Genomic DNA, 14,334 nt, shown 5'->3' with positions numbered 1-14,334 from the left:
GTCCCAGAGCCTCTTGTCTCTGAAAGTGTAAAACTGTTTCAACCCTTTCTGACAATCTGGCCTACAATGCTTCAGCAGCCTCTTCCTATCAGTTACTCACCAGTCATAGCAGAACTGTTTGTACTCTCCCCTACCATTCCTTCCACGAAAAGTAGCTTTAAGGGGTTTTATGGTCCTTCCTTAAAACAGCTCCATTCTACCCTGTCTCTGGCACTTCCTGACCCTCACCTTCCCACTGAGCAACTCTTCACATCATTCTAGCCCTAGAACTCTGGGTCTCCCAGAGCACCCCACCTTGGGCCTGCCCTGGAGCAGTGTCCAGCAGTACAGAGCCTAAGGAGGGTGTGGAAGAAGGAACTCCTGAAAGCTCATTGCAGAGCTCTTCCATTCTGTTAAGGGTGGAAAATATTCAAGTGGGCCAACTTCTGCCTCTGTAACCTGCTTGCTTGTTTGATGTTAACCCGGGTGTGGTAATCTGCTCAAAGATATGCTAAGGGCCAACTTCTGCTTCTGTAATCTGCTTGCTTTATGTTAACCAGAGTGGTTCAAGGCTTTATAAACTGTCTCTTTTGGGAACTCAGGACTGATCTCCTCTAACCCTGAGTGGTAGAGTCAGTCACCGGCCAGCTAATAAAGGCTCATGATTCATCTCTATTGGCTCCGTGGGTCTTAGATTTGATCGCACCACAACACATTCCTCTGTGCAAAGTCTTATGAGGCATTAGGGGTTGAATGCTTAGGAAGAGGGGGCTGATCCCCAAGGTCCAAGATGTCAAGGACAAGCAGAGGGAGTCCAGAAACCAGGAGAACTGCCCTGAGAAGACAGCTGCCTCCAGTTTGGAGATGATGACTGATACTCTGATTTATCTCAGGTTTTGCATACATTAAAAAACCAGCGCTCGATTTTCATAGTGGATTTTAAGATGGCAGAAGTTTTTATAGGTTCTCTACCAGTGCACTATAATAATTCACATTACTTTTCAAGGCTCAAGTAACCACACTGAGTTCACTTCGTTGGAGAAAAGACTGAAAACACTCATATCCACTATTTTTTTTTTTCCTAAATCAATCTTACATTTCCTGCTGGTCCTGAATTCTTGTGATCATTTATCTCTGTCCAGTCACAATTAAAGTACAATAAAAGTGGTAGGGTGTAGAAGCCACATACACTGATGGAATAAAAATCTGCCCTGCCACAGAAACCCAAGACCGATACAAAGAATTTCTCCGTGTGGAAGCTGCTTTCCGCTTTGTGCTCTTGCTCCATGGTATTAATTAGTGCACAAGACTCACCTGAGTTGGTGAATACACAGGAAAATATTCTTGAGCTCTTTAATATTGTTATATACCTCATGAAAGAGTGTGCAAGCACAGACAGCTGGTGACCTGAAGCATGTTGGTACATCTGGCAAGATGAATGTGAATGAGAACTAATATTTTCTGGATGATCTGCCATCAATAAGAGAAGATCTAGCTTCTAATGATGCAGGATAGGGCAAAATTCCCAAGTGACTGGGAGACCAAGACCTGTACTGAAAGAAGAGGGTCCTTTGGCAGAGAGTGTAGAAAGAATTCAACACATACACCAAAGTTGAAGTGAAAAGGAAAGTTTATTAGAAAAGGGATAACACCCCACAGAGTGTGGTCTCATCTCAGAGGCAGAGAGTGAGAGAGATAGTGAGGAGACAGTGAGAGACAGAGTAAAGGCACTGAGAGGGACTTAGAGGGACAGAGACAATAAAGATGAGGACAGCCAGAGAGACAGAGAAAAGGCACTGAGAGGGACCCTGAGTGTTCAGGGAATTCAGTTTATATATTGTTCTTTAGTTCTCATTTCCTTTGATATGGACACACAGTGAAGAAAGGGAAGAGTATGTAGCTGAAAAGGTAAGAAATATGCAGAATGAAAGACCTGCTGGCAGTTCTTGCCTTTAATACACAGGCTCCCCATGGTTATAGCCATAGGGAATGACTCTTGGTTCCTGTTTCTCCTTCACATGTGTGAAGAGTGAGTTGTTAGTAACCCAGCAGAAATCTTGCTTTGTTCTGAAGGTGTACTCCTGGGCCAGCTGCAGGGCTGATCAGCATATTGTAGTCTCTGATTGTGTCTTGATTAACATTTTTAATTCTCTTGCCTCCTCCCTACAGTACTGAGATGCAGGTCTTTATTTCTGAAACTAAGTTTCAATAGGATAAAGTAAGCATATTGACCAGGATAGACTAGGTTATGGCACAATAACACAAACCCCCACATTTTAGTGATTTATAAACATCAAAGGTTTATTTTCCACTTTCAGTACATGTCCATTGTGGGTTGGCAGGCAGGATGGCTTTTCCCATCAGAGTCACTCAGAGTCTCAGGTTTGCAGAAAAGCCATATCATGAATGTTGTCAGTTGCCAGGTCCAAGGAAAAGAATGCTCAGAAGGTCTCGCTTCGGCAATTAAATGCCAGAAATGATCCACATCAGTTCCACTCACAACTCATTGGCCAGAACGAGCTGAATGACCACACTCAACCACAAGGGGGCGAGGAAGTGCAGGAAGGGGAAAGACATGGACTTTGGTGGTAAACAACACTGCGGGTTGGTTAGAGGACTACAAGGTGAAAGCTAATAGAGGAGCGGGTGGTTTAGGAGTATGACTACTGGCTCTGCTGTGGTAACAACATAAACTAACACCTCAAAACTCCTCAGGCATCTGGAAACTTACATGGCTGCCCATCATCCCTGATTAGCTTTCTCATGGAGCAGGGTTTGACAGCAAATTTCCAGGTCAGAAAGCACAAGACTGAGTACCATTCACCACCCCAATGATCCCCTTGAGCCGGCAGCAGGAGTTGGGGCGGGAGGTTAAATTTCAGTTACAGGGACAAGTACTTTATCCATGATGAATTCCTGAGATTTGGCACTGTTAATGAAGATGGGTGTCACTACTGCCACCTTCCCCTGGTCACTATCCAACCTCACCCAGGAGCCACCTCCTCCTTTGCTCTAAAAGGGAACTTTTAAAGTAAAGCTTAACTTGAATGAATAAATTCAGCAAACCCTCCTCCAGTAGAGTATGAGTAACATACTCCATTACCTTCTTTCCTTCATACTGCTTGAAGGGGAAAGCTTACATTCTACTTAAATGGCCTTTCAATAGTTTCCTTTAGTCATAAAGTAGCATCTCAAAAAAAAATAATAATATGTATGTAGCCTTAATGATATTATAATTAATATTATGTTTAATGTGTTTATAACTACTATAAACTTATTTGTATAAATTCTCATCAATGGATATTTAGATTGCTTATACTCAGAAAATCTCTGGGATGAATATCTCTTTATATCCATTGAAGGGAATCAAAGTATACCACCCCAAATATGCCACTTTGGCATAAGGATTATTTTAAGGCGAAGACATTGGAGAAACAGCAGACACACAAAGGGCTCCCTGCCCTTCTTTCTACCTAAAAGCAGGACATAAATTTTCTGTGAGAAAGTTTTTTCATCTCAGTACCAGAAGATGGGGAACCAACAAGATGAATCTATACAAACAAATCTGACTACCGTAACCCTTATCTTCTATTAGTTTCTGCCACATATTTATTTTCCTACAATTTACTGCCCGTAGAAGCTCAAATCCCCTTTGTCTTATCCCATGTCCATAATTTATCACTCTTTGATAAAAATGGTATATATATTCTCAGGCCTAGTGGCTTCTTTGGGGTTTTCATTTCATTTCTGTGAGCCACCCCACCCCTGCCCCACTATATGCATATGAAATAAACCTTTTCTTCCTCTGATTAAACTGTCTTCTGTCAGTTTAATTTGTAGGGCCTCAGCCACTGAAGCTAAGACAGTAAAGGAAAAAGTTTTTTACTCCCCATCCATCATCTTTGTCTACATATCCAATTATTTCCTTGGAATGAAATTGCATGTCACATTTTGACACTGATATTTATTGCCAAAGTGCACTGAAAAAGACTGTAGACATATTCGTGCCCACTAACCAGGTATGCGTAAGCATTCTGACAAGCCCAATTGTTTTCTAAGATCTAAATTCCACCACTTCCTGAAGCCTCTACTTCCACTTACCACCATCTCTTTTCCTTTTGTGAAATCCTTTCCACCTAAGGTCTGCAGTACTTTGTAGCAGAGCACTTCATTGTTTTCTTAATTCATCTTAAAAAGATGAAGAAATGCCAGTTTCTATTTGTGCATGGTCTTACGCAAGGTACTGAAAATACAAATGTGAATTAGACCAAGTCATCACTTTCTAGAAGCTCACAGTCCAGTAGGCATCCAAACCTTCCTGTTGTTAAATGCATCTTGTGAGTTTCTGTGGGGTGGGATGGGGACTTAAAAAAATTGGGTACCATTAGTTTCCTGCTTATAATCTGACCAAATAGCACTGTCACAGTAAATGGTGTCTGTTTATGAGTCTCTGAAACTAAATAATGAGAGAGTTGCTCAAATTTACACTCCTTTCAGTAGTATGGAAAATGTAATTACAAAAGCAGAGTAAGTTTTCCACCCTGAAGAATCACTTCTTACTCATCACAGCAGCTACAGCATTTGGCCTACATAGGTACTCAGGAAATGTCTGTTGAATGATGGAGGGATGGATAAATAAAAATGCATGGATGGATGTAGACAGCTTACTGTAAGCAAGTAAAAACTGAAATTTTAAGTATTTACAATCTCCCCACATCTAAAGAGAGCAGATATTCCTGAAGGTGTCTTTGTTTGGATGATGGGGTGGAGAAGCATTTGGGAGCAGTTGTTAGGGAATAAAAGATCCTCTATTATAAAGGGAAAGAATAATCCAGGGAGACAGCTAGAAAGAGGAAGAAGTTCGTGACAAGAGCAGAGTATGGTTTGCAGACCTGTGGAAAGATATGGCAAGATGGTAAATGGAACTGGTGTGAGAAATGTTGTTTTTTTTTTTAATTAAATATATTGAGGTGACATTGGTTAATAAAATTATATAGATTTCAAGTGTGAAATTCAATACTACATCATCTGAATATTACATGAAATATATTTTAAGATTTTTAGCAAGTCTGCTCTGTGATTTGTCATGTAACTCCCTCCCCCACCTCTCCAAGGAAACGTAAGTAAAAGCAGTGTGCTCTACTGTGTCTTTGGAGTCTGGTCAGGACCTGTCTTTTGAATGTGTTAAGGCGCCAAGCCTGTCTCACTGTGGCCACAGGTGAGAGCCTGGACATTGAGGGAAGCCAAGGATCATTTGTATTTACACGCAGCTTGTGTTCAAGGATCACAGAACTGAACCCTCTTGCTGAGTCAGAGCTGTTATTTGGTTGCCCAAGGGGGAGTGGGAGGGAATACCAAAGAGTTACTGTGGGATTATAGCGATGGGACCGGAGAGAATGACTTAATCTGGCTCCAGGACAGGCGGGTTGTGGGGGAACTAGTGATTCTCCGCCCATTTGAGCAATCCAGTGCCTGAACTAACAGGAGCTTGGAATGTATCTGCTGACTGGATCGTAAAGGATAAAAAAGGGGACAGATCACACGAATCAGTGAAGTGAGAATTATCATCCCATTGTAGAGACTAAGAAACCGAGGCGCAAAGTGACTCTACCCCGGTTTCTCGGCGGTCAGGGCCCAGCCAATCCCAGTTTTCCCTCCAGTTACTCCTAGGTCCCTCCCACCGCAACCAACAGCCGGCAACGCAACCCACCCCACCCACCACACGCTTCCGGATTCCGCTCCTCCCACCAGCTAGTACTTCCGTTCTCCCGCCCATGGGCGCGGCAGGGAGCAGTGGGACGGTAAGTCCGCGCCGCGAAGGCCCTTCGAAGCAGTCTTTGGGCTGGACCACAGAGAGTCCAGGTGGCAGTGGGCCGTTATTTCTCGGGTCACCACTGGGCATTACACAGTAGCCATTTCACGCTCTAAGGCCTGAGGCTCTGGCTGAAGGTGACGTCATTTCCGGGGGCCTGTGCTAGCAGTAAGGCCGGAAATGGCTCTAGCCCCACTTGGCGGCTGGGAGGAGTCACGGCATATCTCAGGCTCCGGGTTTCACGCTGGAGCGCCTTGGAGTCTAAGAGAGACGGTATCCTGATTAAAATTGCTGGATTTAACCAATAAAAATACAGGGTGTCCGGTTAAGTTTGAGATTCAGATAAACAATAAATATTTTAATGTAGGTATGTCCCAAATATTCTATGGGATATACTTATATTAAAACAATTCTTAATCAGTAATTTGTACACCTGAAACTAATATGCCAACTGTACTTAAAAAAATGTTTAAGCAAAAAAAAGTCCTTGTTTTTCTGAAATTCAAATTTAACTGGATGTTCTGTATTTTCTCTGTCAATCTTACCCTTGAGCACCCTCCTGCCCTGGGCTCTAGCATCCAGTAGGAAGGCTGGATCCTCTAGGCTTGCGTCCATCTGGGAAATAAGTACAGAGTTCATCCAGGCTGTCAAAATCAGCTATTACTGGATATTAAGATACTTTTAGCTCCAAGCCTAATGGGGCCAGCCCCAGGAGTCCCCTGGCAAAAGCTGGGCTCATTTTCAAAGTTCTCATTGCAATGCCCTGTGTTCCCTTTCACAATTGGGGTCGAGCAGTGTTGGTCTCTTATGGGAAATATGAAAACCAGCAGGCTAAGTGGCCGACGCTAGAAGTTGCCAGGTTTTTTGAGGAATAAATTGGTGTTTGAGTCCAGGTTTTCTGTGTTAACGATGGACAGCATCGGAGAGCCCAAGGATGTCAAGGGAATAACATTGGTCTTAATCTCATCCCACCTCTCATTTTGCAGATGAAGCCTAATCAGAGAAATGGAGCTCTCCCAGCCACTTAAAACCTATGGTAGAGCTGGAGGCTGATTTCCAGCCTCTTTTTCCTGCTGTGTCCACACTTGCTGCTGCAGTCAACTGGCAGCATTTTTTATGGGCATTTATTAAAGTAGATGCCATTTTAGAGATGACTCTTTGGGGCTTGTTTGTCCTTAAACTTCTATACAGCCTCCTGACCTTCACCCCAAGGCTTCTTTAGCTTTTACCCTGCCCAGTGGGGAAAATGATTATTTGGGCTCAGCTGTGGGAGCCTGGCCTTTGCTCCCTCCATCCACTAGGCTCTCCTGTGGGTGGTATGACCCAAGACTTGTTATGTTTGGAGCCAAAAGGCATGTTCTTGGCAGGGATTGGTCTGGCCAGCCATGTAGGTTGAAGGGTATCTTTCTGTCTTGCAGATTGGGTGCCATGGTACATGGCCTTTTGTAGTGTCTAGGGACTTTTCTAAGGTTCCACCATGAGCCAGACTGCTGCCACTTCTGATTTGATCTTGAGCCTCTTGTTGGACTGGCCCTGAGTGCTTGGACTCCTCAGGCTGTGTACCTTAAAGATGTGCTTTGAGTCTGTCTGTCAGTGCTCTGGCAAGCCTGCAGCTTCCCCACACAGACCTATCCTTCCCAGGCTCCCCAGCCCAGACCCATAAGCTAATGAAATAGAGTAGGCTGCAGGTCAGCGCGTTTGGCTCAGTTGTTGGGACAGTCAGCAGCCTAATGGCAACAGAAATGAAGAGGCAAGGAAGAAATGCCAGAAGGGGGAGTTGTCCCTTGGCATAGGCTCAGAAGTGCTTGGGGGTGGAAAAGGGGCGGGGCAAGAGTTAACTGATAGGAATTGCTCCCTCTGTGAATGATTAAGTCTCAGCCAAAGGGAGTGACCTATGAGGAAGGCTCAGCTACCAGGACCTTTGGACTTGGGGCAGAGCGTCCAGAGGGCCGGTGTGTGGCCTGCAGAAGAGGAGGACATGGCTTGGTGGCAGGCCTGGGCTCCAAGGACTGGAGTGAGATCAGGCTGCTGTGGGCCTCAGGAAGTCTGGGATTGGCAGATGGTCCATTCTGATAGCAGCAGCTGTGGAGTCCACTGGTCCTGAGCCCTCAGGAGTGGCTGTGGGAACCCTCCTGTCTCTACCCTTGCAACAGCTTCACTAGTGCTTTCTTCCCCCTAGGCAACCATGGATGCCAGGTAAAGCTGAAACCAGTGGGGCATGGCTGCAGCCCTGCAAGTCCTGCCTCGTTCGGCCAGAGCCCTATCGAGCCCACTCCTCTTGGGGAACCCAGGGGCACGGCTGGTCAGTGGTATGGCCCTGGCAGAACAGGCTCGCCAGCTATTTGAGAGCACTGTGGGTGCCGTGCTGCCAGGCCCCATGATACACCGGGCACTGTCCTTGGACCCCAGCAACGGGCAGCTGAAGGTACGGGACCGGAGCTTTCAGCTGCAGCAAAACCTTTACCTGGTGGGCTTCGGCAAAGCTGTGCTGGGCATGGCAGCTGCAGCTGAGGAGCTACTGGGCCAGCATCTTGTGCAGGGTGTGATCAGCGTTCCCAAGGGGATCCGTGCTGCCATGGAGTGCACCGGCAAGCAGTAAGGAGCATTGGTGGGGTGGGGGGCTGCTCTCCACTATTTATCTGGAGGGGAACTTGGACCCAGACTTAGGCTGGATCAGGGCCTCCCTTCCTCACCAGCTTTTTTCTCCTGCATCTGGCCTGGCTCCAGGATGGGTGTGACCAGGCATCCTTGTTTATGTTTCTCTCACCTATATAGCTGGAAAATCAGGTGAGAGGAGAGGGGCCCATCCTATCTCTTGCTCTCTGTTCTTTTTTTCCTCAGGGAGATGCTGTTGAAGCCCCATAGCCGTATCCAGGTATTTGAGGGTGCAGAGGATAACCTGCCAGACCATGATGCTCTGCGGGCTGCACTGGCCATCCGGCAGCTGGCTGAAGGACTCACAGCTGATGATCTGCTGCTTGTGCTCATCTCAGGTATGGTGCCAGATTGGCTTAGGACAGTTGGCAGAAGAGGGGTGGTTCCAAATATCAGGTCTGAGCCTCTAGGGTCACAGAGCAGGAGAGGCAGTGAGGAGCCTGGATGGCCCTAGGCCAGTGGCTGGCCTCCCCTGAGCTATGAGGTCCTCCCCTCAACTGAGTGTGTTGGCTGACTGTAAGAGGGCTCACAGGGAATATCTAATTCAGGCTCTTGCAAGGAAAATGTCACTGCTGTTGCTGTTCTGTGTACTAATATTACCTGGGGCTAGAACCGAAGTCTCTAGCCCCCATGGAGCCCTTTCTTTGGCCCTCTGCTGTCCCTGTCCCCATCTTACTGCTTATTCCATGTTCTTAAGGAATAGTTCTTCCAGTGTCTGCTGAGACCTGGGCTACCCCAAGGCAGGGCAGATGCCTAAGATGTGGTGACTGTGCCCATATCCACTGCATGTCCACACGAGGGCACTGTAACCCCACTGTAATCCCTGGGTGGGGAAATGTCTTTGCTGTCCCCTCTGCCTGAAGTCCTCACTATCTCTGCAGGTGGGGGCTCAGCCCTGCTGCCTGCCCCCATCCCACCCATCACACTGGAGGAGAAGCAGACACTCACCAAGCTGTTGGCAGCCCGAGGAGCAACCATTCAGGAGCTGAACACCATCCGGAAGGCCCTGTCCCAGCTCAAGGGTGGGGGCCTGGCTCAAGCTGCCTACCCTGCCCAGGTACATGAGTCACTTCTTCCCCAGGCAGCCCTGGGCTGGTGGATGCAGGCCCGCATGTACCAGGAAGATGAAAGCCTAAAACAGTGTACAAATTGGCAGGGGTGTGGTATGGGAGTTCACAGGGCCAAATAAGAGGGGCCTCTGAGTGGGTGAGGGGGAATCCATGTGGCCAGGTGTTCTGCAAACCCACTTGAGAGGAGTTAGAAATGGATGAGAAAATACACCAGGTGGTATAAAGATGTATGAATACACAGAGGGCAATTTGTCCTCATAGCTCTGAGGTGAGGACCAGGCGTGACTGAGCCTTGCCTCTGCAACCCCCCTCCAGGTGGTAAGCCTGATTCTGTCAGATGTGGTGGGTGATCCTGTGGAGGTGATTGCCAGCGGCCCCACTGTGGCCAGCGACCACAATGTACAAGATTGCCTGCACATCTTTGATCGCTATGGCCTTCGCGCAGCCCTGCCATGTTCTGTGAAGACTGTGCTGGCCCAGGCTGACTCTGACCCCCGTGGACCACACACCTGTGGTCACGTCCTCAATGTGATCATCGGCTCCAATATACTGGCACTGGCTGAGGCTCAGCAGCAGGCTGAGGTGCTGGGATACCGGGCGGTGGTGCTGAGCGCAGCCATGCAGGGTGATGTGAAAAGCATGGCTCACTTCTATGGGCTGCTGGCCCAAGTAGCTGGAGCCTACCTCACCCCACCCAGGGCTGGAGCCTCTGTGGAGGATGAACAACTCCATGAGTTGGCAGCTGAGCTTCAGCTCCCAGATATGCAGCTGAAGGAGGTTCTGGAGTCCATTGCAGGGGCTAGAGGCCCCGTCTGCCTGCTGGCTGGTGGCGAACCCACAGTGCAGTTGCAGGGCACAGGCAAGGGTGGCCGGAACCAGGAACTAGCCTTGCGTGTTGGAGCAGAGCTTGGACGACGGACACTGGGGCCTGTTGACGTGCTGTTTTTGAGTGGTGGCACTGATGGGAAGGATGGGCCCACAGAGGCAGCTGGGGCCTGGGTCATGCCTGAGCTTGTCAGCCAGGCCACCACTGAGGGCCTGGATGTGGCTACCTTCCTAGCCCACAATGACTCACATACCTTCTTCTGCCATTTCCAGGGGGGAGCCCACTTGCTGTATACCGGTCTGACAGGCACCAATGTCATGGATGTCCACCTCCTGTTCCTCCAGCCACGGTGATGGCATAGGTCATGTTTTGAGTATCCAGAGGAGGTCTATAGGGCAGGGTCCTGGGGCAGACCAGAGTTGTTCCCCAGAGCCTCACCAGGCCTTAGGAACCCCTCCTCTCCTTGGCCCAGGCTGTGTGGTTGGTCCTCATCCCTCCCACCCAGGGCCTCTGTTCCATGTGCATTCCCCCAACCAGACTGGCTGTCTTCTACTCCAGCTTTCATCCATGGTAGCAGGTACCCGAGGACCAGGACAAGTCCCTTGGGCAGTGCACAGTTTGCAGTTGTGCCCCAGGCAGCCCTTATGCCAAGCTCCTGAGCCTATTTTTTTCTGAGGGTGAAGCAAGAAGGACTGAAAATAAAAAGAACCACACTATGGAGTCTTGATGCATCTTCCCTCAGAGCAGGGACTTGCAGGGACCTGCTGGGGAGGGGAGTTGGGTTGAGCTGCAGCCATGGCACCTGATAGGCGTTCCTCACACTCTCTCTGCAGGGCACACTTGGCACTTGTTTAACTTAAAGAGGAACCTGAGAGGGTTGAGCCTGGCTCCAAACACTCATGGGCAAGCAGAGACCCCAGAGAGGACAGGCCTAAGGACTGCAGTCCATGGGGTCTTGGAGGGACTGGCTACTCAATCCAACTGTGACTCCCCAGTGGCATACCTGTCGTGGTCTCCAGTCTCTGCCATATGCTCCTCAGTGCGTGCTAGTTACTAGGGACACCCTCCCTCCTGCTTTGGTCAGACCTTAGCCACAGACTGCACTTTCTTTGGTTGAGCTGCCCTCTGTTTAGGGGCTATCCCAGCCACATAGGACTTTGTTTCTTTGTGTGAGCCCCTTTTCCCAGGCTGAACACTCCTAGTTCCCTCAGCCACACTTTTGGGGACAGAGTCCCATTCCTGGTATTAGCCTTGCCTGGGGGTCTCCAGTGCTGGGATTATGGGTCAGAGCAGTGATGGAGTCTAGCAGCCCTCTGTCCCTACCCCTGTTAAACCTGGTGGGGAAGAGGCCAGTGGGGGAGGAGAGCAACAGAGGAGGGCTCCCTTGGCCAGGCCAGCAGCCTGTACTGGGAGAGGGCTGGGCCACTGTCCCGGCTCTCCTTGGGTCACCTTGCTCGGTATTCAAACCCTCCGCTGGCCGCCCCCGCCGTGCGCCATGGCTCCAATCCCTATATGAGTGAGCAGTAGAATCACATAGGAATAAAAAGCCATAGAGAACAGCGAGGCCTGGGGCTGCTCCTGCTGGCCCTTCTGCCACCCCAGCCATCCCCTCCTTTCTGAGGGTGTGAGGGGCTCTGGGCCAGGGCCGGCATGCCCTGCCCCTGCAAACAGCCTCCCTTCCCCACTTGGTCTCTGGACATCCCAGCTTGCAGATGGTTCATGACCTGGGGATGTGGCTCTCATTAGGCAGGCTGGGAGTTGAGAGGGAGGTGAGCAAGATGAGCTGTGCTTGGGGGCCAAGGATGTTTAGGGAAGAGGGGAGTTTGCACTGTTCAGTGATGCAGGGGCACCAGTTTCTTCTGTCCTGGCATGGAGTTTCCATTGACTGGTGAGGTCATAGTATTAGGGGATATTGTTCACACATGGCAGTGCCTGTGTGCTGGTGTTCATCTGGCAATCGCTAAATATGCCCAGTCTCTGCTTCAATCCTTACTCTTGGGAGCACAAGTATCAGCATTGGGTATCAAGTTCCAGGCAAGAAAGAGTATGCTAGGGTTGCTGTGGCTGTGGCAGAGGACCTGTCTGCCATCTCCCCAGTGTGTGCATACATGTGTATGCATATGAGCTTTTAGATGTTCATGTCAGCATACCAAGAGGAGGATGCATCTTTGTGTGTACACATAACTACTCAGCATAGAGGATGTGCTGCTGCTTGTGCACATAGCTGCTTACATACCTGCTGAGGAATTTAGGTAAGGGTGGAGTCTTGCTAGAGGCTCCTGTGCCACCTTGTGCCACCTTGGCTCTTGCCCTGTATAAATTTGTGGGGTTGGGGAGGCTGACAGCTGAATTGTGCCAAACCCATTAGATTTGCTCAGGTGATACCTCCGAGATGAGAGAGACTATATTTGGCCACAATCTAGATGAAAATATGAGATAAACCCTGTATGGCAAGTGTTCAATAGGACTTATTATTTGCTCCATAAACGTCAATTATGGGTCATAATAATTGCTCCCATCGCATGGCTCTTGTCTTCTATTTCTTCTGGCTCAGACTCCTTGCCCTTGTGCCCAACTCATCTCTATTCCCTGGCACACCTGACTGCTGCTGCTTTCACAGGCCCTTCCTTTCTCAGCACTTGGCATGAACTGAGAGCAGCTGGGCAGTGGGGCCTGGACAGCCCTTAGATATCAGCTTATCCAAATCCCTTTGTTTTATAGCTGGGGAAACAGAGAGGTATAGTAGCTTGTCTAGGGCTACACAGCAAGTCTTCCACAGAACCTGAATGAGGACCTGGTTGGGACATACTTGACCATCCTCTGCCCACCCTTTGGGGCTCAGAGACCATGGGCCCGAGCCAGGGCTCAGCCATAGCCCTGCCTCTCAAGGTTTTAGGGATGGTGACATGACCACACTTGGCATTTCTAGGAATCCATAAAACAGATTTGTCAGTCTCTTGGCTCAGATTTCACTGCTCCACTGTATGTGAGATTCGGTAGGAAACAACATGCAGTAGGGTGGTGGGCTTCTACACAAAGGTGTCAGTGTCTGTACGCATGTTTCTGTATGTGTATGGGGACATGTGAGCATGTGTGTGTCCAGCTGAACCCACAACCAGTCACTGAGCCAGCCTCTGAGCTGTGCTCTGCTCCACCCCAGGATAGGGATACACAGTTTGGTGTGGTTAGAATGTTGGGGATATGATGAAGCAAGTTGGGCCAAGAGACCACCAAGGTTGGCAGGAGCCAGTTGATAAAGGGCCTTGTGTGTCTGGCCAAGGGGGTCAGACTTCACATTGACAGTGGTGACAAGCCTCAGGAGGGTTTTTGACAAGGGGTGATGCTAGGAAGCTGTTGTAGAATTTTTATGCTGAGGCCTTCCTTACTGCAAGGGTGGTGAATAGGGCATGCAAGGAGGTGGAGGCGGTGTTGCAGGTGGGAGAGAGGAGCATCACAGGGCTGGAGAACCCCGTCCCACCTCCCCTCTGCCTGCCTCTCTGCAGCTTCATCTCAGCAGCCCTGAGCCAGCCCAGGCAACCTTCAGAAGCAAGGCTGGAAGTCCTGCTTCAAACCTCCCTTTGAGTAACCCAGCATCCCCACCCCCACCCCTGAGAATGCCATCAGGGTCTTACAGGTTTGGAAGCAGAGAGGTTGGGCAACTGGTGGACACTTTGGTGAGCATAGGTCCCCTACCCTCATCTAGATGCTCACCAAGGTGGCAGTTAAAAGACCTGGAAGGAACACTGGAGTGGAAATTGGGTCCTAGGTCCTTATCCTGGCCTTGCCATCTTCCTTTCTATATGGCCTTAATTTTCTCCTCTAACGGGGACAACATCTTTGTCCTGCTCAGCGCCCTGGGGAGGTGTCAGCAGTAATGGATCTGGGTGAGAAAGTTCTATGCAAGTGGGGGGCTCAGAGAGGAGGGATGGAAAGAAGGAAGGGGTACTGACCTCTTTCAAGGAGAAGCTCAGGGAGCTCTCAGCTCAGGGAAG

General features: G+C 49.1%; 1 protein-coding gene across 3 annotated transcripts; it reads left to right on the top strand.

Annotated features, from left to right (window-relative positions):
- The first annotated feature begins 5,675 nt into the window (after nucleotides 1-5,675).
- On the top strand, nucleotides 5,676-11,062 carry GLYCTK (glycerate kinase). 3 transcript variants are annotated; one of them, XM_016121896.2, is made up of 5 exons: nucleotides 5,676-5,780; nucleotides 7,971-8,386; nucleotides 8,633-8,784; nucleotides 9,328-9,503; nucleotides 9,832-11,062. In XM_016121896.2, the coding sequence occupies exons 2-5, from the start codon at nucleotides 8,010-8,012 to the stop codon at nucleotides 10,693-10,695; spliced, it is 1,569 nt and encodes a 522-aa protein (XP_015977382.2). In that variant the 5' UTR covers nucleotides 5,676-5,780; nucleotides 7,971-8,009; the 3' UTR covers nucleotides 10,696-11,062. The 3 variants fall into 3 exon arrangements, with proteins under 3 accessions (XP_015977382.2, XP_036075416.1, XP_036075415.1); XM_036219523.1 differs by lacking the exon at nucleotides 5,676-5,780 and adding an exon at nucleotides 5,979-6,064; XM_036219522.1 differs by lacking the exon at nucleotides 5,676-5,780 and having other exon boundaries at nucleotides 7,693-8,386.
- Nucleotides 11,063-14,334: the final 3,272 nt, after the last annotated feature.

This window comes from Rousettus aegyptiacus, unplaced genomic scaffold (genome assembly GCF_014176215.1).
Source record: "Rousettus aegyptiacus isolate mRouAeg1 unplaced genomic scaffold, mRouAeg1.p scaffold_m13_p_4, whole genome shotgun sequence".
NCBI lineage: Eukaryota > Metazoa > Chordata > Mammalia > Chiroptera > Pteropodidae > Rousettus > Rousettus aegyptiacus.
This window is presented reverse-complemented; position numbering and strand designations above follow the sequence as displayed.

What these genes read in the sequence shown, in the direction of transcription:
- GLYCTK (XM_016121896.2), top strand. Translation starts at nt 8,010, where the DNA reads ATGGCTGCAGCCCTGCAAGTCCTGCCTCGTTCGGCCAGAGCCCTATCG. An exon ending in GCTGCTTGTGCTCATCTCAG is followed by an intron (nt 8,785 to 9,327) that starts GTATGGTGCCAG and finishes CTATCTCTGCAG; the next exon opens with GTGGGGGCTCAGCCCTGCTG. An exon ending in AAGCTGCCTACCCTGCCCAG is followed by an intron (nt 9,504 to 9,831) that starts GTACATGAGTCA and finishes ACCCCCCTCCAG; the next exon opens with GTGGTAAGCCTGATTCTGTC.